Source organism: Vigna angularis, chromosome 6 (assembly GCF_016808095.1).
Source record: "Vigna angularis cultivar LongXiaoDou No.4 chromosome 6, ASM1680809v1, whole genome shotgun sequence".
In the NCBI taxonomy this organism is placed as follows: domain Eukaryota; kingdom Viridiplantae; phylum Streptophyta; class Magnoliopsida; order Fabales; family Fabaceae; genus Vigna; species Vigna angularis.
This window is the reverse complement of record NC_068975.1, coordinates 35604175-35631151: the sequence shown is the minus strand read 5'-3', so window position 1 is coordinate 35631151 and position 26977 is coordinate 35604175. Positions and strand designations below refer to the sequence as shown.

Below are 26977 nucleotides of genomic sequence, written 5' to 3'. Positions count from 1 at the left end.
CACACCTCTTATGAGAGAACAGAATAAAACAACAATCTCACTTTTACTTCTTTTTAATTTTTCGAAAATCGACGAAACGAACATGATTTTTAGTTACAATTTATTTTGTTACAAATTTACGTAAATAGCAATTCTTTTGAAGTGAACATATCTCAAAGATCCTTTTTACATATTATTAAGAATAAGAAATTGAACAATGATAGCTTAATCTTTATTTAAATTTAGAACAGAAAGAAATAAAATAGGAAAGGAAAAAAAGTAATTTGATCATTTAAATATAACAAAATGTTATTATATTAAACTTGAATAAATTTGTATATGCTTAAGAAATACTCACTAGTTTATCTTATTTCTTTAGTAGTTTTTGGACATTTTATTTCTGTTTAGTAATTTTAAAATTTTCAATAAGATTATTTTCAAAAAATAAATACAAGTCGAAACAAAATTTTTTTTTGCAACAGATCTACTAAAAACAATAATATACGTGTATATATAATTTATTAAATTTAAATTATGATATAAAAATATATTTAGAAAACAAAAACAATGAAAGATAACATGTGTTTAAATTTAATATATTTAAAAATCTTAAAAATTCAAAGCAAATTATCCAAAGAAGATGTAAGAGTGTATAGAATTTTATTTTTTTTATTTTTTGTTGATAATAAAGGATTTGAGAAGTTAGATTTGAACAGCAATAGTTGTAAACGTGGGAATGCAATTAATTGAAGAAAATGATGATTGTCGAGAAAATTTGACTGGAAGATTATGGGTCCTATAAAGTCCCTCTTCAAACCAATCATCACTCTTTCTCTTCCATTCTTATTCAATCTCCCATCCATTAATTGCTAACTCACGTGGGACGGTTCTCACCTTCATCTTACAACATAACATCATCTTTTATCAATTTTTTCTTATTTATAAGATTATTATTTTAACCTAATATTTTCTAAAAAAATTACATGTTAAATAAGTTTTTAAATCCTCCATTTCAGAAAAAAATATTTATAATATTAACGAGTATAAATAATTATAAAATAATTCTTTTTCAAAAAATACTATCCTAAAAATCTATATTTTTATTAAAATAATATTTACCTCAAACCAATAATAACATTATAATTAATAAAAAAAATAATTATAATATCAAATTGTAAAAATTATGTAAACATTATCTAAACAGGACATAAATTTGGGCTGGTATAATAAAGAGGTTAATAGATCTTAGTTTATTATGCTATTTAGTATAAAAAAATATATTTTGATACATATAATCTTTTTATATTTGTCTATAAGACCAAATAAAAATAAAAATGAAGGTTGACACAAAAATAAAATTAAATTTTTTATATATTCTTCTCTCTAAATTTTAAAAGTAAATAAATATATTTTTCTTAATCCAATTATCAATTATCTTAAATTATTTTGGCAACTCAAACACAGTTTAAAATAACGTTTAAATTTTATATATCAACATAAAACATTATTTACCAAATAAATAAAATAAAATTAGAAGAAACAGTCTGACTCATTTATAAAATTTAGAAATCAAAATTTTAAATATAAACAAAATTTTAATTCTAATCCAAATTTAGATAATTAAAATATATTTAACCATTACAAAATACTATTTTTAAAGATGCTCGAGCATGGCATGTGCTGCACAGATCAAGAGCCCCATCCCCAAGCCTTGCCTCTCTGCTGCGCATTCTATTTTTTTTGTAACTTTTCTCTGGATCCTTCTACTCAATACCATGTACAAGCAAAATCAAGTTACTATTTCTACTTTTACTTTTTTTTTTTTCTTTGATAATGATATTGAGAACATTTTTTGATAACATTTTACTATTATTTATCATTATGTTTTTCATATACGCAACCATGTCTTCTCTTCTAACATCTTATCCCAGCTTGCTCCACGTGTCTAGAGAAAATTACATTCTAATACTTTTAATAAACAATCATTTTTTCTTTCAAATTTGTTTTCATCAAAATAACATGTATAATTTATTATTTTACTCTCTTTAATCCCATTTAAGCATTTATATTTTTCAACAAATATTTTTTATCACTGGTGTCACATTAAATCAATATTTTAGTTTGAATATATGACTTTTTTTATCATATATTTTATACATATATAAATTTAACTGATTGAAATAAACATTAAATATCTCATTTATAATATGATAAAAAATTACGCTTTTAAGATGATAATTTTAATTTTATTTGATTTTTTGTTAATTATTAATATAACTAAACACATATTTAATTTTTAATATTTTTACATACATACTTTTTAAATAAAAAATTACGTTAATATGTAATTAAAATAACTACTGAGAATTATAAATTTATCAAAAAACACAAAGAGGAGAGAACTCTCAAAAATAATTATATTATTATTAATTTTTACTTAATAAACATATATAAAAATTATTATAAATTAAACTTATATTTATTTATTTTAATTATTAAACAGTAAAAGAGTTTAAAAGAAAATAATAGAATCAAATTTTTTATATTAAACCAATTATTTACTTTTTTTTATTTTTAAAACATGCAATGAATCTATTTGACATATAAACTACGTAGGTGATTGTGTAGTGTCCTTAAAATATTTAATTTTGTTATAATTAACATATATATATATATATATATATATATATATATATATATATATATAGTATGAAATTAATTTTAACTGCTCGCCCGTCAAATTGCTTTCAAGATCAGTGAAGATATCTTTCAATAAATGTCTTCCCATTGACCTGCAAATCTTCACTCTTCCTTTCATCATTTTCTGTTTCTTCTCTCCTGTCCTCTCCCTCTTCAACTATTGCTACTGCTACTTTTCACTACAATACTGCAATATCTAATGGAGCAACCCTTCCACTTTCTCGTTCTCTTTTGTAACACCTTACTCTTTCACTAGCAACTTCCCATGTTCCTGTCTTTGTTGGAACCAAGCAACCTGCCACCACCACTCTGCTTAACATTTCTAAAATGGGTTGCTGTGTCAGTACCGACAGATCTTATTCTTCATCCTCAAGCAAGCCTCGTGAGCCACCACTAAGATCTACTACTAAAGGTTCAGAAAACAGAGCACCGCCACCGGAGGAAGAGACGGTGAAGGAAGTGTTGTCAGAAACACCCAAATGGAAGCCCAAATTCGATGCGGAGAAGCCCACAGAGACCGAAGTTAAGAACGAGAAGGAGAAGTTATTCATCAAGCCCGAAGAGATCTCTGAGGTTTCTGAAGTTTGCAGTGTGAGCGAGAGCGTGTCCACGCTCGCCGACGAAGAGTCGCGTCAGAGGGTCAACGGATCTCCAACAAAGGTTCGTAAAGCGCGCTCCTTTTCCGGCGAGCTAGGGGCCCGAAGGGAAAGAACGGCGGGGAAGTCCCCTGCAAGAAGGGCGGAGCAGTCGCCGGGAAGAAGAAATGCTGGGTCGGTGAGAGTTGTTCAAATGGGCAATGGAGTAAGTGGGAACCAGCCTCGCCGACGAGACGCCGGCGAGAATTCCGGCCGTCGATCCAGGTCGCCGGCTACCCGCATCGACAGCGGGGCAGCTAGATCCATCGTGGGTCGTAGTCCGTCGGCAAGGAGAACAAATCAATCACCCGCACGGGTGAGAGCGGCGGCGGCGGAGAGCGCTGGCCGGAAATTGGAGAATTCGAATATGGAGGGTAAGTGGCCTTCTTCGGCTAACGAATCACTAGAAAACCCACTTGTGTCGTTGGAGTGCTTCATATTTCTGTAGGCAAGCGAATTGTGGCGGCGATGACAGCATGGAGTTGGTGAAATTAGTGGTGAAGACATAGTTGATATTATTGTTAGTGATTATTAGTAGTGATGGTTAACTCATACTAGTATTAATTGTGTAGTACTTTGTTTGATCAGTGTCTGAAGTGATTTGGTGAGCAATTTAATTGAGTGTAGGAAGGTGTAAATAGATGAAGTCATTTGTCAATTGTAGGACAGTGAGTTATTATTGGAGGGAAAGGAAAGGGTGGTTTCGTTGGATAAGTTGAATACGTAAATGGTGAAAACTAAAAAGGAAAACAAAAATTGACCTATCTTTCTTTAATTGCAGTGCTGTTTTCTTCTTTTTTTTCTACCCCTGCCAGTACAATTTTTCTTCTGCTTCCGCTATTGGCAGGTTTGGAAAGATTGCGTCTCTGCCATATACGATTCAGTCTGTACCAAATATTCACCTTAGCTTTTCTGAAAGTGAAACGCTACGGTGAACTACTTGAAACTTATTCACCATTTTGTTATAGCTACAACATCTCTTGTTTTTTTGTTTTTTACTTAGAATATTTTACATAAAAAAGTTCAAAGAGCTGATTTTATGAAAACTCTGTAGGTGAATAGCTAATTTATGGTACTTACTGAGGGTGCTGGACATTCCTCTAAAAAGACACTGCATGGCCTTTATTTTTCTCTCCTACCTTAATTTTTGATCCTACTGTTCCAAGTTTATATTTATTGAAAAAGACAGCTATAAACAAGTTTTAAATATCAAGTCCATGTCAATATCATATGCCATCCTGTAGATAAATTAATACTGTAAAATGTAGTAAAGATACTTCTTTCTGTCACACTACTACACCCTCTTTAGAAAAGTATATATTTAGAAAAGGAGGGAAATTATACAAATTAAATAGGAAAATAATTTACGAGGATCGCATAAAAAAATTTCTTGCCAGTGAAAGAAGATTTTCAATGGAAATTATACTGATTTTATCACATTAAAGCCATGAAAGTTTTCATACGTGTAAATTGTAAAGATGGACGTTTTTGAGAAGTCGACTTCAATAAGAAAAAGTTAGAAAGTTAATGGATTCGCTTTAATATAATTGAAAGGGCGATAAGTGTTATTAAAAAAATATACGTTTTTTTTTTTAAATGTATCTAACATCTTCTACAAGGCAATTCTTGATGGAAAGGATGAAATATAAACAAGTCACTCTTATAAATAATAGGTTTAATCTATCAATAAGTCTTTATTTTCGTCTAGAATCTTAAATAGGTCTCCTTCTTTTTCGGCATCTCGAGTTTTTATTTTTGTAAAATTGAATCAAATAGAGTCTTTCCGTCAAATTGAGATGACGCCGTTAAGAAGGGTATGCTGACAGTGTAGTTTTTTATGCTATTAAGAATGGTATGCTGACTGTGTAGTTTTTTATTACGTGACATTAAAAATCTCACTGAATTATATTTTTTAAATTTTTAAATTTTTAAATTAAAAATGAAATATACAGAGTGGAAAGACCATTTTAAGTAGGGACAAAGTTGGAAAATAAAATAAAATTAAATGTTGATCTTCTCTGTAACTGCGAAATCCAAATCTAAATGAAACTAGGGGAAGTTGAGGTTTAGGGTTCGCGGGGGAAAACAAATTTTATCTGGTGGTTGGTCGATGAAACATGATTTTAACTCTTTCCAGTGGTGGTTGGTCGATGAAACATGATTGAGCAGAGGATTTTAAATAAATTTGCCGGAAGATTTCTCTGATATCCATGGCAAACGAAGTTAAGCTTACAATTCCTGTTTGTGGTGTGGGCTGCAGGGATGACAAAGATTTTTCTGTTGTAGCCTGATTTAGGGGTTTTCCTGGGTGGTGCGATTCTGGGTTTTCTGTTTGCAGGTTGTGTGAAGGAGCAAGCTTCCATGGTTGTGCAAGATTGATAACGGAGGTGCAACGTCCATGGGGTTTGGATGAGAATGAAGGCAGCGACGCTTTGGCAAAGAGGCTTGCGGTGGAGGTTCAACGGCGATTTGGGATTGTTCTGTGGAAGAAACGCGATTTGCGATGACGACATTAATCACAGCGTGAGGCTTCGTGATGGTGCGAACTGCAGCAACGCGAGGAAGATGGTGAGGACGAAGGAGAAGGCGGCGGTGCGATGATGGTCTTTCGTGGTGGCACATGGGATTGATGGTTGTGGCGTGACATAGATGACGCTTGAGGGAGAAGATGCTTTGATAGTTGGTGGCCTTGCGTTGGCATGTGCGTGGTGGCTTCGAATGGAAACACCGTCGTTGATGGCATGATGAAGACGATCAAGATGCTTGCGCGTGGAAGATGGGTGTTGGTCTGATGCGATGGTGCGCCGACAAGGTGGTTGCTGGTGGTGCGACAGTGGCTGACAGCGCCTTAAGGTTTGGTTTGGGAATTAGCGTTTCAGATTGTTGAAGAAGATGATGATGACATCTCAAGGTGGTGATGTGACAACATGTCATTGGCCGAAATGTTTTTTCTCCCTAAAATGTTTTTTCTTTTTCAATTTTATGTTCAGGGATGTGTTGCTGTAACCTCATTGTTGAATTTCAATGTAAATGAGAATGAGGCTTTCAAGACTTAATTTTATGTTTAATTTCCAACTTTGTCCTTACTTAAACATCGGTTTTTACTCTATATATTTCATTTTTTAATTTAAAAATTTAAAAAAAATACAATTCAGTCAAGTTTTCAATGTCACGTAATAAAAAATTACACTGTCAGCATACCCTTCTTAACGACGTCATCTCAATTTGACGGAAATACCCTATTTGATTCAATTTTACAAAAATAAGGACTCAATTGAGACGTCGAAAAAGAAAAAGACCTATTTGAAATTCTGGACAAAAATAAAGACCTATTGAGACATTAAACCTAAATAATATCGTACTAAAAAATATATTTTGAAAATCGATTTTCATTATAAACAAATACACATTATAAATTTTGTTTATTTAAACTAGCAACCTTAAATACTTTTAATTTGTATTTAATAGAAATGTAAAATAATTATATAAAGTTAACAATATCAATATACACTTTTAGAATTAAAACATAACATGCACATGTTTTCTATATTTTATAATAATAAATTTGTATAAACTAAAATATTATCGAAAGAAATTTCAGATTTTAAAACAGACAATATATAATGTGAGACTCTCTGTATCTTATCCGAATTATTGTTTATTTTAAAATTTAAAATTTTAATTTAAAAAACATCTTAAAAGATTAAAAAAATTATAAATTAGTTTTTTAACTTAACTTTTAATTAATGTGGTTATTTTTTGATTAATATGGAACTATTAAATTATTGAAATAGTGTTTAATAGAAAAAAATAATTAAAGAAACGAGATGAATGTAAATTACATCTAAAATTTACCAAGAAAAATTATGTAAACTTAAACTAATTATAAAATGATAGATAGACGAAATCAAGAATTAACTTGTTTGAGTAGTCTTTCTTATTTAGTAAGGTTGGAAAATTTAGATATAATAAAAGTACTTTTAAAAGTACCAAACTCTTTTTTTTTGTCTAATGTCTACTTCTCTCTACACGAGAAAATACATATCTATGAGGTTTTCCATATTCTTCTTAACCTGTTTTTTGGAAAGAACAATCATGTAAGACTTATGTTTCTACTTTGTTTAAGAAAAAACTTATTTTTGGATTCGCTATCAACCTTATTTTTTTATTTATTTGATGCAAAAGTTCTTAACCTTAAATTTTCATAATAATTATAATATTAACATTTTAATAATTATTTCCCTATCTTAAGCATTTTTTTATTTTCCTTATTTCGTTATTATTATATTTATTTTTATGGTAATCAAACACTTTATAATTCTAGACATGGTTAGTTACTGGAACAAAAATAGGTAGAAAAGTCTTGTGTTTATTTGTTGGGACAGTAGTTAAAACTAAAAGCCGTCAAACTTCAACATTACAATTTTGTAGGAGGTTCTAATTTATTATTGTTGTTGTAAAAATTGAAGTTGAATAGAATTTAGGTTCTGTCCTAATTGTTACTTTTTAATTTCATCTTCTAAATTTATAACATTTCAACTTAGTTCTTTAACATGGTCCATGGTAGCATGAAGTGGATCTCTTGGTTCGCCAATCGTTTAACTTTCAAGTGATAATACTTACAAAGGAAATGATGTCACCATAATTATAATCAAAACTTAATTAATTTTTAAGCTTTTTGATAAATTTTGAATGTTTTTAATTGAGCATTTATTAAAAAAATTACTTATTAAGTATTTTTTATATATTTTTAATTCATTCTGTTTCTTTTCATTTTTGTTATACAGTTAATATGATTGTTATATTTTTAATTGAATATTATTCTTCTTTATACATGCTACTATACCCTCTTTATATTAATCTTCTTTATGCACAGAACGATATTCAACAATGGTTATCCGTAATCTATGGTATTCAACCGTAACTAAAAAAACGCGTAATGCATGATACATTCACGTGTTAACCAATATATTTGACTTTGTATTTTTGTATTCAATAGAGACAATTGTGTCAGCTGCGAAGAACTAGTCCACTTGCTATAACAAATTTTGAAATAAAAAATAAAAAGCCTGATTTAATTTTAAGAAATTTATTTGTGAAATCTTATAAAACTTGCAATTTCCTTGGCCGAATATTTCGCAACACAACACGGCTTACCTTACCCTTAATTTGGATGCATGGTTAAAATTTGACATTATTGCGATTAATTATTTTTATACTCACTTAATACTCTTTAAAATTATAATTGTTTTTATATGATTGAACAATAAATTAGCTCATTTATTGCAATAGTGAAGGGAGGCATACTAACGATGATAGTGAAAGTAATGGTTAACTGCTACACTCCCTGTAAACAAGGAGGGACTGGTAAAAAATAAGGAGATATGTGAAATAAAAAAAATAATATTTTTTTATAGTTTAAATTTGAGAATAATGTTTTATTTTAGAAAATTTAAGTAAAAGTCCACAAACAACTAACCTGTCATTTACTTTTTAATTAAATATTTCATTTCAAAAACATAAAAACAGATCAATAGTATCTAATATATTAAACACTTCATATAACGGGATTTTATGGATATCTAATATAGAAATAAATGTATATGAATTATTTATTTACTTATTTCATATATATTCAACCATAAACACGGTTACACGAATATGTGAGACTTCAGAGTTTCAGTCGACTCGATTCATTAAGTTGAATTTATTATTATTATTACTATTATTATGAATCCTAATTTTCTTTTCTCAAAAGTATAAAATGTCAACTTCCAACAAAAATATCTTACATAAATTTAAATTAAAAGAATGCTAAAAAGTATAACTTTTGAGTTAAACGGCTGGAATAGCAGATGCTAAAAGAGATAAATGACTTAAATACATCTCAATACTTCAAAAGGTTAGTTTTTATTCTGGGAACTAATATTTTATTCACTTGAATTTTGGGAGAGAGTGATCGAGAAGATTTGAAGATAAATTTTTTTGTTAGTTGATTTGAGTGTATTTGAAAGTAAGTGAGAGTGAATTTGGAAGTAATTTTTTTAATGTGATCAATCAAATCTTATACTAATTCTCACAAACTTTACTTTCAAATTCACTCTCACAAATTCACTCTCACTCTCAATTACTTTTAAATCCACTCAAATAAATAACAAATAAACAAAACCTAAAAAATATTAAAGAACATGATAATTGTTACTATATTATTTGTAAATGTCGGTGAAGGAAACTAATCTTTGATTTATAATTATTAACAATCATTTAAGATATTCAAGAAAATATTTTTGTTATAATTCAACAACTATTATTCAATGTGATTTTCGTATGTGATAATATATAACTGTTTTTGTTTATAGTTTATTTGTTTCTGTTTATTTTTTCCTGAACATTTTAAAATATTAGTTTGATTTACTGATCTAACGTCCTTGAAATCTATAAAGTAAATAATTGCAAGAATTAAAAAACGAAAAAAAAAATGGGAGTAAATACAATGTACTAACAAAATTACTCGCGTAAACTCTCTTTGAAAAACCTCGACATTTGTTTATTGCGTATTTATATTCACTTTTTTTTTCTTATTAAAACAAAATTTTTATTAAATTATAAAATATTTTTTAATTATTTATATTATTAACAAGGTTGTTTTAATACACAATTTCCTTTTTAATTTTATATTTTAGTAATTTTTTACATTTAAATAATTACTCATAATAATAAACTATTTATATAATAAAAAAATTATTTATAGTAAAACTGTAAAAGTTATTTACTTTTATAAGTATTTTTTTTAATATTTTATAGGTAAGATTAGTGGTATAGATTGTTTTTCTCATGAAATGTATCTATCTATCTACATGTATATATTTAAGATAAGACTTTTAATTGTAGATAAATTCTTTTCAGAATATTACATTGGATTTAACAGTTAAAAAATATATATATTTTGGATATACTATGTGAATTTATTTCTATTTTATGGAGAATTTTTTCCTTAATTGAATATAAATATCTAATATCAAATTTAAAATTTACCACAGCCCCATCCCCAGCCCCATCACAACCCTAACCCCAGCCTCAGCCCCAGCCCATCCCCAGCCCAACCCCAGCCCCACCACAACCCAAACCACAACCCCAACCCCAGCCCCTGCCCCCAGCGCCAGCCCAGCCCCAGCCCCACCACAGCCCCAACTCCAGCCCAACCCCAGCCCCAGCTCCCAAATTGTACTATGATAATTCTTGATTAGTCAACTGAGGTTTTTGGAGTGACCGCCTTCGTGCGTTTATTTTTTACATGGTGGATGTATGACATTCACACTGGTCAAATGCGGCAATCCTTACAGAAGAAATATCACTTGAAGGTATATATATATATCTTGAAAATATTTTTTCATTAGGACAAATGGTCGAGTTAAATATGGAATGGTCTATATGAGATATATCCCTCTACTAGTTATTAGATTTTATTCTAGGCGAGTAACAATCATGTCCTTTAGCCAGGAGTTTATTCTGTTTGAAAACCTGCTTTTAATTTCTTTTTGAACAATATTGTGACAAGGCAATTTTTATGGAAGTGGATGCATCTTTTGAACTACACCATTGGAAGGGGACCTATATAGACCTACTATCTCCAGTATAATTAGCTAACCATGAAATCCTGAAAAACTTGTACTGTTACCTTCTGTTTTCCTAATACTCCAATGCCAGACATGTATTCTCTTCCCTATCTGATGCAACTGGTAGAATTGCTCTTCCTTGTTTTTCAATGGTGGTGTTTGTCATTCGGGATAGTGTATTTAGACATTTTGCGTCATTTATCAGAACATGGCCATGCTAACGTGGGGTAAGAACCTCGACATTAGGCAAGCACCACAAGATCAAAAGCCTAATGGCTGTGATTGACACAGTGGAGTGTTACTTAGAAACTCAATACTGGCGCATACATGATTTAGTTAATTCTTTCCTGTGGTTTTTCCTTTGATTTTTAATTTTACATGTTTTATGATTGCAGAATTCACCGTGTAATGCATGTTGTTTGCATTGCTGCTTGCACTGGTGTGCCTTGTGTCAAGAACACAGGGAGATGAAAGGAAGGCTCTCAGACAACATGTTTTCAGAAATGACCGTTGTAAACCCTCCTCCCATTCAAGAGATGAAATCTACAGATGAGAAGGAAACTGCTGAAACATCTTCACCCAACAACAACGGTCATACTGATTTGGAGATACAGGCTGTATAAGGAAGGCATAGCATTGTTAATATCATGCATGAGGTTGGGGATACCATGTGTTCTTAATAGGGATTCTTTTTTTTTTTCTTTTGACCTTGCTTCATTGAACGATTCACATGTAGGTTTATCACATAAACACAACTTTCTTCGGCTTTATACAGCCTAATTATACTGAATCCTTAGTTTTAAATTTCTTTTCCAGCTTCAACAATTACACATCACGCAACAACTGCAGTATCTTTCTTTTTATTTTTTTTCGGTTTATTTTTCGTATTACTAAATATCGCTTATGTGTTGGATTTATTGATGCACAGAAACCGAAACTTTGAGGTGCAGGATGAAATTATTGAAGGTGCAGAGTGAAACAGCCAAAACAACAACTCAACAAACCTACGAAAACCACGTCACAGCAGCCCCCACAAACCACAGTCTCCATGAGGAAGACCAGTTTCAAATAAAACTAGCAAGGATAAATTTGGAATTTCAAAAACTGAGGGGATGCAGGAAGAAATTGATGGGGCGCAGGAAACAATTGCTCGAATCTAAATGGAAGTTCAATACTAGGTTTTTGTATTGAACCTATATTGTCTAATACAATAATAACTCTAGGTTGTTGTCACAGTGACTTGTGAACACTGACTGACAAAGTGCAATATTTTTTTCAAAAAAAAACAAAAAACAAAAAGTGCAATCATATTTGAAATTGATTGGTGATTGATCCAATTAGGAACATTAGATTATAGAATAACAAAAATGAAATCATTTTCCTTCATTATCATAGATTAAAGACATTAAGACTTGCTTAAGAGAGCAAAATCTTCAACATATATTGGCATTGACAAAGACCTAAGGATGAATTCTATTATGACATTGTTAAAGAAAGTGAAATTTCGAGCGTGTACAATAAGTTGCATGATATAGTGAGATTTCGCAGCATTGATGGCCTTGTACATGAAATCCATTATCTTAAATCCAAGAATTTCGGCAACATAATCATTAGCGCACACCCGAGGATTCCAACGACCAAACTGACAATTATGGTAAAAGCTACTCACGTGTCATTATCAGAGTGACAATATTATTTGATTTTACGCGTGCGTTTTGATCATGCTATACTAAGTATGGTCTTTGTTTGTGTGCAAGATAAAGAGGTTTCCATTGTTTGGTGCACAACATTCTATGCATTTACAACCACTGATTTACACTCTGGGAAACCCCAAAGCTTCTGTCAGGGAGGAATTGGACAGTGAAGAGATGGACCTCATTCCCAAACCAATTTCCACTAAACTAAATTCTATGTACATGGTATTCTATAAACTATAAAGAAATCTTCTACATAACAAGTCTACTTTCTTCATTTGAAAGGCATTTAACTCCTTAATGTAACATGCACACATTGCATAAACTTGTCACACTGAATTCTTATTATACTTGGTTGATGTTATGCATGGTGGTGTAAGTGGAATAAGGTACTGAGCTATGTTGATGGGGAGGCCATGATATCCGTTCAGGGCAACATGGTGCAGGTGCAGGATGAGCGATGAAAGAAGGAGTCTCATCTCCAGGCATTAAAACCGAAACCCAGCTTGCATACAAACTCATCTGTACAAATTAGAGAAGCTGGTGAATTTCACACAATTGATGAAATATCAAGCAGAGAGTGAAATTAGAACATAACATCATTGGTTTTGACGTTTAAAATATAAAAACTTTTATCTTCTACAATAGGTGAATTGAGTTGTGATGTCCAGCATAGTTGGAATAAAGGAGTTATTTTACACCACGAGTGGACCATAAATCAAACTAGAAAGGGCTTGACAAATCATTGTCCACTGCAAACTTGGGAGAAAAGCAACATATACTTTTTTTTATTATTATTAAACTCATTGCTCTCAACATCACATCTCAAATTGAAGGCAATAACATTAAATGTCTTGTTGAAAATCACAAGACTTCTTTTTAAGGTCAAGCAATTTAATGCCTGCAATCATCAATGTTGTAAAGCAACAGCTGCATCACTATTCCCAGTTTATTTTCAAAACAATAAGCAAACAGTACAACTTTTTAAGAGAAACCGACTGCTAAAAAGAAAAACAGTAAAATGTCTGCAAGGAGAAATTAACTAATTGCCTATTACAGATTATCAGCAAGACTTATTCAGACAGTGTTATAATGGATAGGAAAAGGAGAAGAACACCAAGGATAAGAACATTTCAAACAGTGTAAGACAACCAACCACACAAGTAGAATAACAAATCAAATTGCTTCATTTGCAGCAATAACTAACGATATTGATATCTTACTTTTTAAAATTGTAAAGCTAAAACACTAATGGGCCACCTAAACTGTCATTAAAAGAAACAATGATTAAACAGAATTGTGGTGCTAAATTATTTGCATCTCATGCTAAACTTACAAACCAAGGCCAGACTAGTGATATGCATCCCATCAAACATCAAAGAAATTAAAGTTTCGAAAATACAAGATTTTCAATGTACTCGGAATCTTGACCTCACTAACGTAAAAAATGAAATAAAATAAGCAACAGAGACAACACATTCATCGAACCCAACATTGCTATTTCCCTTTTCTCCCTATCTGGACACATTTGTTGTATAAGGCACCAACATCATCCAACATCGTATCATGCATTTGACTTATAACACAATATAAAATAAAGGAGATTAAATGTGTCCACCTAGATAGATATTAACACAGATTATGGATCCAAAAAATATAATAGTAAAACCAAGACGGTTGGCTTTGGATTATATTTTTGCACATCCATAACTAAAATCTTTACACCTTGGACACTTAAGAATTGAACACTCCACGTCCCAGGAAGATTTTGGATTTACAATTAGCTATTCAAGAATCGAAATCAGTAATTCAATATGTTTTCCAGAGTATAGTCTGTTGCTGTGATGCTGAGGTGACTTTTATATCATATTATTTCATTAATAAGAAAAATCATCTTCACGTGGTCTAAGGCTGACCGAGTGGCATCATTACCATAAACAATAAAAAGAATCTATGACATCTGCTTAATTGCAAAAGCATGTTCTCTAGAATCCCATATTCTATGTTCCATTAACACCACAACGAAATTCCAAATGTAATCCAAATGCCAAACAAATGATGCATTTAATTTTATATTATTTGTGGACCTTTTGCAATCAAAACTTCATTGGCTAATGCTGGAGGAATCACATTAATGATTTTGTTAAAGTTGAGAGAAACAACTCTACAGGCAATGTCCTAATCAAACTGGTGCCCTCCAACAGAACAGCGAGGTTGGATAAGTAGGTGGGCCTGGAGTGTTCCTCCAAAGTAACGGCATAGAGTAGGCAACACAATTGTTTCTTGGTTCTAGCTCATCATATGAAAGCTAAGCCTAAAATGTTAAAGGAAAAAGTTATTGACCAATGGCTACGATAGGATGTGTGATTACCTTCTGAATTAGTAGCTACTAGGATAGAGAATTAATGACAAGAATAAGAAGACCATAATAAGTTTAACTTTGGTCGACAATCTGTCGCAGACCACAAACATGTACGGTATGATTGAAGATTGGAGGTGATGGTGCAGTTGAGTGTCAAAAACAACAATGTGGGTCTCAACTCCGACTCAGACATGGATTAATAAGTCCACAATACTAGCGGCTAGGGACCAATGCTAACAGAAAACTTTTACGGAGGACCAGGCCCTCATAAAAAGCAGAGGACAACGAAGTCTACTCATAATTAAGGTATTTGACTGAACGAGTAAATACAAGGAGAATGGAATGAAAAACTTTGGTTAGGAGTTATGCTAGAGTTCTTTAGTTCAAATAACCAAAAAAAAGAAAGGGAGACAATAATGTTTTCAGATAAAAATTCAGATTTTGCAAGATTTCCCCTTTTTACAAAAGATAAATTTAAGGGTAAATGGGGAAGAGGCTATAAGGCTAAAACACGGTAAACTAATAGAGTAGCGCTTCTCCAAAGTGAAGAAAAGCATAATCACGGTTGGGTCTATTTAAGGATGAAAGAAGAACAACCTCTAGTCTGAGGCCAACAAGGAAATCTGTAAAGCAAGACCATAGAGTTGGATGAGAATGTTAGGGCCAGTGGAACAAGAAAATGCAGAGAAGGTCTAAAAAAGAGATCAAGAATGTGTAATACTGAAGGATAACAGTGTCAGAAATGACGAGGAACATAAAAAAACATCTTGAATTAGTCAAATGGGCAGGCAGAGGAATTCAGTAGAAAAAAGATAATCCTCATTAAGAAACCATTATTCTAATATAGTGTGGAAAACAAAATGAAATTTATGGGAGGGATAATATTCAACCAGAAAGAGAAGCGAGTAAAAAGCAACCTAAAAACAACCAAAGAAATTAGGTAAAAAGAGCTTTATGTCAGATAAGTAATCATCACTCTTCCAAAATCCAAAATAACTACCGAAATTAAAAGCTTCCTAAAGTGGAAGAACAAAGAGAAAATCCTTCATTTTTTTCCTCTTTCTGTTTAGTTGAGGGAAAACTTGAAAGGAAAGAAAAAAGAGAACCAAAAAACAGTAACATTCAACAAGGAAGGCACTGTGTGTCCACCATTAACAATAGGAAAACGCAAGAGCCGAGGCCAAAAAGCAAAAAAGTTAAAGGCTTTCACATTGTCATGAAACTGTAATGAGCAGTGAACACTCACGCAGCACAACCCATGAAAAAAATGAGTTTTTTAGCACTCACTTTCGGTGAAGGGTGGCCAATCTTCCCATTGAAGGCCATCTGAGAGCTCCGGCGACGGTTCCAGTCGGCTGACGGCAACAGGGGCGGCGAGGTGGGTTTGAGAAACCTTTCAAAGATGGCCATGACTAAGAACATAGAAATGAGAATGGCAGTGGCAACAAAGCCAAAAGAAACAGCATTTACTGAACTGTCGAAGCTGCTGCTCCAATGCTGATCATATTCTTCTCTCTGCATGTTCAGTGGTGCCCCTATTGGTGGCCATCCACTGCTAATGCTATTGTGCTCTCTCACCATTCTTCCTTTGCTTTTCTTAACTCTGTTTTACCATTCTGGACAAGTTGGCTTCTGTTCACGTTTGAATTTCAGGCATTAGTGACTGTAAAGTTGAAGAAGAAGACGAGATAGTAAAGAGAGATGAAGAAGTGGTGCAGTGCAGGCAGGGAAGAATATGGTGACTACTACAGGTTAAGGTTTGGCTTTATAGTAGCTCTCAACTCAGCACTGTTCTTAATTTGAGCATTCAAGAGAGAGAAAGGAGCAAACATGTGGGGTGGCTGCCCCTTGCAAAAAAGGAGAAACTTTGGAATTTGGATTTAGGACCCTGTCTTTTGTTTTTCTGTCTGGATAAAATCGTAATATAAATATTTTTACCCTTTCAGATTCGTTTTAGCTTTTTCACTTGTTTTTTTCACTTTTCATACACTGTTGTGAGCCTCTAAGTTCAATTCTTACAGAATTTTTAAAATTAATTAATTAATTTTTAAAATTAAACAATTTTGATTTATCCCTAAAATATTATTCCAGTCTAAACAAGAAACATTAACATATTTGTCCATAAGAAAAAAAAAATCCTCTTATGGCGATGATAAGAATGTTTAATGATTTGACAAAGTGTGTTTGATTTGGTAGTCAGTTTTTTATATTTCCTTTTGTACCCACACACTTGATTTTTTTTGCTTCTAATAAGGTTCAATCGAAAACCAATTAATAAATTATCTTATATTGTTTCAATTCTTTGAATAACATTATTTTAAATTCTATTTTTTTTTTCATTTTAGTTTTGCATTCGTTTTACCCATTTTGCTTTTTTTTCTTCTGAAAAATAAGGTCATCCATGAATAAAAAAAATATTGGATAATGCTTGTTGTGAGTCTAAGAGTCATGATAGAAATGAGAAAATATAACATTATATAAGGTGAAAGATACATTAACTCAATTTCTTAAGGTTTTGGGTAAGAGTGATGTTAATTCCTTATGTGGTTGAACTCATATCTCATTGGTGTTTGTGTATCTCCGGTGAACCTCTTTCTTGATAAACTCAACAATAGTATGAGAACTGATGGTTTGTCTTGGTGACCGACTCAAACGAGTATAATGGTTCTTATTCTTTCCATAAGGTTCAAAAAAATGATTGAAATTAGTCAAACTATTTTTTGATCAAAAAGTTTTTCAGCAGGATTTAACTTTGTATAATTTTTCAGAGAAAAAAAATATGTTGCTCCTTTTTTTTTTAAATTGAAGATTTTTGAAGTAATATTTAAACCCCAAGATTTCCGGTGAACCTCCTTCTTAATAGACTCAACAATGCCTAATTTAAAACGCACATCAATATTGGGTTTATGCTTTGTTCACTTAAGATGATTTGGGGGAAATGATTTGAGGGAGAGTGATTGAATGAATTTGAGAGTACATTTTTGGTTGTTTATTTGAGTGAATTTGGATGTAAAATTTCTAAGAATTAATGTATTGATATTAGAGATAAAAAAATATTAATTGGTAAAAATTAAAGATTACTTAATATCCCTAATTATTAGCAATCACGCTTTTACTCGCTTTTATTTCCTCTACAGTTTACAGAACACCATTTTTATTACAATCCATTTTTACAAATTCACGGTGAAAAGTAATTTCTTTCCTTAGTATAGTTTTTATCCTTGTTTGTTTAGCGTTTTTGCATTTGAGTATGGATTGAATTTACTATTTGGTGTTTTTACAGCTAAAACGACAGCAACTTATGGTGAATGGGTTTCAAAAGGAGTAAAATTAGGAGGTAAATAATCCAATATTAAAGCGTATGCATGTGTGGTATATCTATTCGAGTAGCATGATATCAAAAATTACAGTAGCATCTATCGTCTTTCAGTGTAGTGATTTTTTTCGTATCTTAATTTATTATTTAATTTTAATATTCAAAAATACTTAAATCAGTATTACTTTATATAATATACATTATTTATTATAAATTTAAAATATTGTATGTGTTGAATAGTATTTATGAATTACACTTTTTAATATATTTTACTTCTTAGAACTGCATACAAATTATAATCACATAAAATAAATACTTACGGTGAGTATTTCGTTTTAAGTGGAGATTTAAATTAAAATACAAATTGCATACATAGAGTACATTTATACAATTTTTTTCAAAAGTAAGAAAAGTAGAAGATAAAGAATTTTGTAATGAACTCAAATTAATTTATATTTAAGTTAATTGATCAAAATTGTGTATAATTAATAAACAATTTATTTTTTTATTTTTCATTTATATAAAAAAATTCTCTAAACCTTTTGTGATATAACCAAAGAAGTTAATAGTCACGCAATAATAAGTTGACGAGTTGTCATTTATTATGTTTAGTTAGAAAAGGGACAGGATGACCTCAGCAGCAAATTTTAGAAGATTTTTCTTTTTTGTGTGTTGGAACAATCAGAAACAAAAAAACATAACAAACTCATCTTGTTAATTTCACAAGTTTCCAAGACAAGTTCGCTTTAAATTCTCCATGAAAAAAATACCTTTTGTATTCAATTTATGATAAATAGTTGATATTTTTTATTTATGGATAATGAATAGTGAATATTTAATATTCACTTATAAACCCATCGAGAGAGAGTATCATATTATCTTTATATTGATTACTCATTAAAATTTAAAAATAAAAACTTAATTTATATTTTATCAAATTTAATTTAATTAAAATTAATTTATATTTTATTATGTTAATTTAATTAAAATTAAATTAAATTTATATTTAATTATATTATATATATTAAATTTTATTTAAATTCTATTTTAAAAATTTATAAAATATTTTTTTAAATATCTGAAATAAATAATTTTTAAATAAATATCCATAAATAACGAATAGGTTATTTTTTATTGTAAGTTCAATTCGAAATTATCCTAATCACAACATATGCTAACTTCTAATAGTGTAAATCAATCATTTTAAATAATTAAATACAAACAGTACGTTGTTAAGAGAAGTCAGATAGCATCATTAAATTCAATTACCATATTTAAATATTATTTATTTTGAAGTATAAAGTTTCATCATGTTTTTTTAGAATATGTTTTTGAAAATTTGGAAGAGAAAATAATATATCTCAACATGTAAATCTATTGAGTAAGTGTACAGGAATACTTATCCGTGTAGAGGAGAAATATGAATAAGAGAGTAAATAATATTTTTGTTTTAGAAAATACTTTTTAAATATAATACTTTTTAAATAAAAATTTACTTCTAAATAACTTACTTCCAAATTCATTTAAATAAACAACAACAAAAATTATTTTCAAATTCTTTCAAATTTTTTTAATTATTTTTTTTTAAATTCTTTCAAGTAAACAATATCTAAAAAAGATGATAGGATATCCATGATAACTGAAAAGATCAGTGTAGGTGTACGTGCACAATTAAGCCTTCAGGTAGAGCTACAACATGCAAATGTACACACATAGGAATAGGGTTTAGTTTAACAAATGAACAAAACAAAATCAAAAGCACATGCAACACAATATTAATATATGCATTCTGTCTCCCTCAACATATGCTACCACAATACCACTCACCATATTTTTTTTAGATTTTTTCAAAAATTGACCTTACTCTACAAATAAAATTAAATAATATTTATCATAGGATAAATTCATAGCCTTTATTTTTCGTGTGATACTCGAGAATCTGAACTATCATGTATGTCGACCTTTCAGGCCCAAACCCAACATGTGGCCCTCTGATTGTCGCCAGGATCAACGGCTCAGATGGCTTCACAACCAAATCCTGTTGGTGAAAGCAGAGATTGCTGTACCAAAAAAAGAAAAGGAGTGTACCGTGATGTGAACCCTCACGCGTGCACGGTGCAGCTGACACGTGCGAATGTGTTTGCGTAACGCACAGTGTGTGGTCAGAGAGAATCAGAAGGGTCAGGGTCAAGGAAGAGAGCGTGGGTGGCTCATGCAATGGTCACGTGAATGATGCACCCTTTCTCTTCTTTTCATGCTGGTCAAAGCTTTTGAGTGCTCTCGTTGACCACTTGCAAAAGGAGAGCAAAATCCTTTCGTTTTAATTGAGATTGGGCTTTCTATAAGTTTGGGCCTGGCCTGGCCTCTAAATGGACTTCAGGAGTAGTTTAGTTATCCACAAACATGATTCACATTTATGAAGTTAATTAATTGAAAAATATCTTCAACCCTAATTTTATAATGAAAATAATTAAATTTGTAGGAAGCGTGTATAATTTGAACAAGCCTAGGGAATGATAATCAGTTCTTAGGAACACCTTTTTATTGCTAATTTGGGCGAAACAAAACAATCATTGTTCCCAAAACTTTCCGCAGAGCAGATACATAGTGCATGAATTCAGGTTTCTTGGATTTTAAAATATTAACTTTATTTTATACAAGTTATCAATAATCATGCTCTGTTAGGAAAGACCATTGCTTCAAAATTCACCTGGCGCAGTTCAAAAGGGAACTTCAGCAGATCCAACTCGTGGAGTGGAGTGAATATTTATTATAAATGATAACTAGCTTTCCCTTTTTGCTTTTATCAAGTCACTACCTCCTTCGAATAAAATTAATACATGCAGATTTTTTTTTTTTTTTTTTTTATGAAGCTAACATACCAGTATACTTAATCTAAAACACTGTTCTTCGATGCACAGTGAATCAGCCAGAATGTTATGCAATGATTAGAACATATATTCTACATATACATAGTTATGAATGAAACATAAATAATTCTATAGGTATATATATATATATATATATATATATATATATATATATATATATATATATATATATATATTTTTTTTTTTTTTTTCTTTTGAAGTCTGAATAATCAAGAGAGTTGCACAACACAGCAATGGCCACAGAGCTCTTTCTGGCCCTCCAATTCCATGGGTTCAAAGCTCCTCCAAGCATGGCTGTGAGCTGAAGTGTCAAAGATGTGCACAAGAGACATGGTTCTTGGTACTTCGCCACCTGTTCTGTAACCTGTCAAAAAGAACAAACAACTTCCGATGGGTGCCATAGTTAGGTACAATCTTTGATCATTAGAAGGGAAATTGTCGTAATTGTCCTGTAATGTGCAGAGGTTTCTCTTGTGTGATCCATCAACCTCATTCCATAGTTTTCCATCATAGGCTTCAATGTGTCCCTTCCATGAATTCAAACAATCCCCTGAACTGAAAAGGGTACCATTCACTGCCACAATCTGATTAGGTGGCACATCCAATTGCCACATCCCCGCTATCAGCTCCCACCTCCCTGCTTCCGTGTCATACACCTCAGCTGAACTTCTTTCCACTATGCTAGGCATTGTCTTGTCCGAGTCCTCCCTCTCGGCAAAACCCCCCACTATGTAAACCTTCCCCTGCCACGTCACGCCAATGCACTTGTTCCTTAAAATATGCAAATTTGGCAGAGGGCTCCACGTGTCACCATCCGGGTCGTACACCTCGGCCGATGAGATCCCCCGTGCACATCCCACCGTGGACTTCCCCCCTGCCACGTAGATTTTGTTGTCACAAACCGTGCACGCAAAATCATATCTTGCCACTCCCAGTGGTGCACAAATGAACCATTGGTTGGTTTTGATGTTGTAACGGAGAACATTTGGCACTACTTTGATGCCATCGTCAACGTAGTCAGCACAGTCATCAGATACATGAACCATTTCTTTGTGACAGATTTGGCCACCGATTATGTAGATAGAGTCCCCTAAGGAGACTATGGCGAACCCCTTTAATATTTGGTCGTCAATTAGGCCAGGAATAGGGCCGACACATGTCCATGTGTTCATCGAGGGGTAATAGAGCTCGATTGAATTAGGGAGGCTCACACCAGGGGTTGGTTCTCTAGGGCAAAACACAGCAACCACAACATGATTGGAGAGAAGATTTTCTGGGGATGGTAGGGCTGTTGGTCTTGGTGGGGAAGGGAGTGAACCCATTGGAGTTTTTGGGGAGATTGTGTTGTTACTGGTGATATTTTCCAAAGTTTTTGGGTGTAGATGGCAAGTGGGAAATGTAATAATATAAAGGTGAGGCAGAGATATAGAGGAAGGTGGCGGAGAAAACGATAGAGTTGGCTTGTGATCATCGATTGGGAAGAACACGTGGTGCTGAAATCAATGAATTTTCTTGTGATAACAGATGAAACATTTCGTGGTTATTGTACATGGTCATGTCTTTTCTGTTTAGCGAATGGGACAAGGATTGCTATTTTCCGGACTTTCCAAGGTTTCTTGGTTTTAAAAATGGTTTGAACAAAAATATTGTTAAATTAATCTCTTTCTGGCGTGGATATTTAGGTTAGAGCTTCTTTGGATGGGATGTGTTCTCTATTTTGGAAGCAGCAGCACGGCAATAAGAGTTAAGGAATGAGAGAAAGAGACACGGAGAAATGTAGCTAAACAGTGCTGTATGATTTCAATTCGAAGCAACTGTGTTTATTTTCCAACAGTGCTGCTGCTGGGGTCTCTCTCTTACGATAAATGTGAATTGAAATGATGATAGCCATGATTAGATGAGATGTTTAGGCATAAGATAATTTTATGGTTTAGTTGTACTATAATTTAGGAATGACTTATAGGGTAAGAGTAGAGTCGCTTTTGAAGTCTAAAGTTGCCATTTATTGAGGGGAAAAAAGTAATGTTGTACTGAAATAATTGCGTCTTGGTTCAATCAAAAGGGAGAAAGAGGGGGTAGAGAAATAAAAAAGAAATAACAGTACATAGTAGTGGGCAACGTGACAAACACAAAGAGACAAGAGAGAGAGGTAAATCCAAGGGGAACACGCTGGGAAAGCATCTAAAAAGATTGTAGCTTGAAAGCAAATCCAAATGAGATACCAGTGTATCACTGCATGATACATGAAATGTGGGATCAGTGACACTTTTTTCTCACTAAGCAAACACTAGTTCGGCTATAGGCATAGGTGTGCTAATCAAAAAAATCTTACTTTGGTTTTTTCTATGATATACTAGTGCTTTGGTTTAATACTGCTGCGTGCTTTTGCAATCTCGCTGCTTTATCTGCTTTTCACCTTTGAAGATTTGGTGTGACATTATTTAGATTTTTTTAATGTCAACACAGCCAACAAAAAGTCATGGCATGTGATTAGTAAACTAATAAACAAAACAAAACAGAGCATGCATGCAACTTCGAGAGTGAAAAAAGATTGCCCCTTGACATTTATATCCGAGCAATGTGCACGACAAAGTTGATTTCTTTTTTACTTTTTTGCTACTCGAAGCATAACATGTTGTGTGATTCACATTTATCGGTTCTGTTAATTTGGGCATTCATGGTGGCTGGCTTAATAATGGGTTCCTCTTCTGCTCCACTTCCAAGCCCATGGCCCATTATTGATCCGTATCAATCGGTGATTGTAAGTAACTATATGCAGCTGCAGTCTGAAATAAGTATTTGACCAAAAGAGGTAACAAGGAAAGCAACAATACCTGCATTGTATGGTTGATATCATACGGTGGAAACCCCTCGTTTGCTCAATTTTTGGGAACTTGCTCCCAGTACGCACGATGACGACTGATTGCTTGTTCTGAACAGAACACAGTCAAGAATCGAGAATCGTTCAAAGCAACAAGGGTGACAAAGACATAGTGACAGAAAAAAAAACACTTTATTTCCCATTTAAAGATTGCAAAACCAATAGTCATGAACATAACTATAACATTTTGGAAGGGCACGCATAAGAAAATAAACCGATTGTTTTGTGGGTTTGATTTTTAGCTTGAAGGGTATTGAGTGGGCACATGATCACCAAGAGGCAAATGGGAAATCAAATCACACCTAACGTAGAAGTCCAGCTAAGATTGATAGGGATGGGAAGGTTAATGAATAGGAAGGGTTGTGACAGTTGCGAGTGTTTCCCTATTTTATGAACGTAAGTAATTGGTCCTGCCTGTGGATTCAATGTGAACATTTACACATCTTCTCTCTTTGCAGCCTGTGATGTTAGACAAAAGAGTACAAAAAGGTGGGGACACACATGTGCAGGAGCATGGCATGACAAATGGTTAATTAATTCAATTGAATAGATAACATAACATGTGTATTTTACAGCATGACCTAGGTAGAATGAAACTGAAAAAATGAGGGTATGATTTGTGAGCAAATTAAGATGTAGGTGAATATGTGTGTAATAAAGAAGATGAGAATGGATAAGGAGTTTGCATAGGGTTGGAATGGAAGAGATGGTGGTGAGTTGGGTAGAATGACAAGTCATCAAAAGGGGGGGCAGTAGGCAGTGAGAAGAAGCAGGGACAGGAGGATAAGAGCTGCAGAATGAGACAAGAGAGAATTTAATCAGGATATGTGGTGTGGTTCATATAAAGCAAAAGTCAAAAAAGACTTTAGAGAAGAAGACAAAAAGTGAGAGAATCAGATTGGTGGCAGAAGGTAAACAGAGAAAGCCACATGGTTTGTGGTTTGGCTTGTGCGGGAGACAAAGCAGTTAGGAGCAAAAAGGCAACTTTGATTTGATTGATCACCATGGACCTTCTTTGCACACTTGATAATTTTACTCTTTCTTGCCATGTCCCTTTCTTTTCTATTTCTTGGTCCGTTATTTCTCTACTTCGCAACTAGAGAAGAAGAAACCCCTCAGTCCAGTGGAACCTGCTTTGACTGCTGTTGTTACGGAAAATCGACAAATGATCCAGGGATGTGCAAAAATAAAATCAATGTTACAAATGCAAATAAAAGTAAAGATCATAAAACAATACCTTACCCACCATTACATCACAACCTAGATGTGCCACTAAGCTAACTTCCATTATTTGGCTGGACCTCACTGCTAGGGACAGTAATGCAATTTATTGTACCTTTTGGAGCAGAAATTTTAATTTTCTTACACTCTAATTCATTGTGATTTTTGTTCTTACTTTTTAGTGGTATAATTTTATAACTCTTACAATCTTATAACTATTTCAAATACGAATATTTCTGTAAAAGTTGGTTAATAAATGTTCAATCTCAACTGATCCAGAATTTGAAAGTTGATGATGGAAACACAATGAGAATGAGAATGTGAGAATGGAAGAGGATGGATGGTGGTTTGGTTAAGAAAGAATGGGAGGAGAGAGAGAGAGAGAAAGAGAAAGAGAAAGAGAGAGCATTGAATAAATTATAGAAGTAAAATTCGTTAAAGTGTGGCAGTGGCAACAACATTCTGAATTGTGATAGAGAAATGAGCTTGTTAGACTTTGAGGCTCTCTGCCCACTGCAAGTTGCAACCCCACCATTGTGCAAGATGGAATTTTCGCATCCCAACGCCACACCCTAACCTAAACAACTATACATAACTGCACACCTTCTTTGGAACACCAAAAACATTTACCCTCTTTCCATTTCCGTGTTTCCTCTTCTCCAACCCCATCACTCTATCGCCCTCTTACCCTTTTTCACCAATTCCCCCTCAGCCCCTACAGTACACGATAAACACATACATACATACACACCACAAATACATTGCTGCTCTTCTCAGAAGCTTTTGAAAAGACCGTGATAGCCCCCCTCTCTCTCCACTCTCTCCCATTTTTATTCTAGACATCCACCCATCTTCTTGTCTCGGACCAACTGAACTGAATTGCCTAAAGCTTGTATCTTGAGGAGATGGGTTTGTTGGAGCGCTTCGAATGGGTGAATGCTTATAGCAAGAAGCGTTGCAGGAGCTTGTTTTGGAGGCTGCGGGCTGCGCTCAAGAAGGCTCTCAAGAATGGGGGCAAGCAGCGCCTCAAGTTCCAATATGATCCTTCCAGTTATGCGCTCAACTTTGATGATGGCTTTTGCGCTGCCAAGAAATTCATTGGAGATGCACGACTCATGGAGCTCACCGACATCAACAACAACACCACCACCCTGGTTTATGTGCTTTGGGTCAAAACCAACTGAACCCGGCCCATCTTCTTCATTTTTCTCCTCTTCATTTTCTTTCTGTCTCATATTTATGGTTCTCTTCTTTTAATGTTCATGGTTTCTTTCGTAGATAAGAGGACAGTATTGTAGGATTAAATTTTGAAGGAACTTCTTCTCTTCCCTTTGTTTGGTGTACTTTATATTCTTGACCTCTGTCGTTAGCTACAATACTCGTTCGTCTAAATTATTCACCAATGTTTTGATCTTCTAGAACACGACCCGTTGGCACCAAATAAAAAAAAACTACAACACGATAGTAAACAGTATCTGTCGGCTGAATCATTTTTAATTCAATCATTAAATTTAAAACTAAATATTCAATTACACCTACTTAAGTATCACTTTTTAGTTCTTCCAGTTTCTCAATTCAAGTTTCTGGTGGTGCTGAGATCGAAAAGTTGGTGCAGCCGCAGTGGGAGCTGCGGAAATGGAATTTATGGTGGTTTAACAAGGAGCACAACGGTAGCGGCAATT

General features: G+C 32.8%; 4 protein-coding genes across 4 annotated transcripts; 2 read left to right on the top strand and 2 right to left on the bottom strand.

Moving 5' to 3' along the window:
* The first annotated feature begins 2712 nt into the window (after positions 1-2712).
* On the top strand, positions 2713-4094 carry LOC108342265 (uncharacterized). Its single transcript, XM_017580016.2, has one exon. The coding sequence runs from the start codon at positions 3007-3009 to the stop codon at positions 3760-3762; it is 756 nt and encodes a 251-aa protein (XP_017435505.1). The 5' UTR covers positions 2713-3006; the 3' UTR covers positions 3763-4094.
* A 6393-nt stretch (positions 4095-10487) lies between these two features.
* LOC108342729 (cell number regulator 6) lies at positions 10488-11714 on the top strand. The gene is made up of 2 exons (XM_017580521.2): positions 10488-10675; positions 11326-11714. Exons 1-2 carry the CDS (start codon positions 10616-10618, stop codon positions 11551-11553), a joined length of 288 nt encoding a protein of 95 aa, XP_017436010.1. The 5' UTR covers positions 10488-10615; the 3' UTR covers positions 11554-11714.
* Positions 11715-12804: 1090 nt separating this feature from the next.
* On the bottom strand, positions 12805-16840 carry LOC108342288 (uncharacterized). The gene is made up of 2 exons (XM_017580040.2): positions 16274-16840; positions 12805-13146 (listed from the first exon to the last, which is right to left on the bottom strand). Exons 1-2 carry the CDS (start codon positions 16565-16567, stop codon positions 12970-12972), a joined length of 471 nt encoding a protein of 156 aa, XP_017435529.1. The 5' UTR covers positions 16568-16840; the 3' UTR covers positions 12805-12969.
* A 4558-nt stretch (positions 16841-21398) lies between these two features.
* Positions 21399-23531, bottom strand: LOC108342684 (uncharacterized). Its single transcript, XM_017580479.2, has one exon. The coding sequence runs from the start codon at positions 22513-22515 to the stop codon at positions 21403-21405; it is 1113 nt and encodes a 370-aa protein (XP_017435968.1). The 5' UTR covers positions 22516-23531; the 3' UTR covers positions 21399-21402.
* Between the last annotated feature and the right edge of the window lie 3446 nt (positions 23532-26977).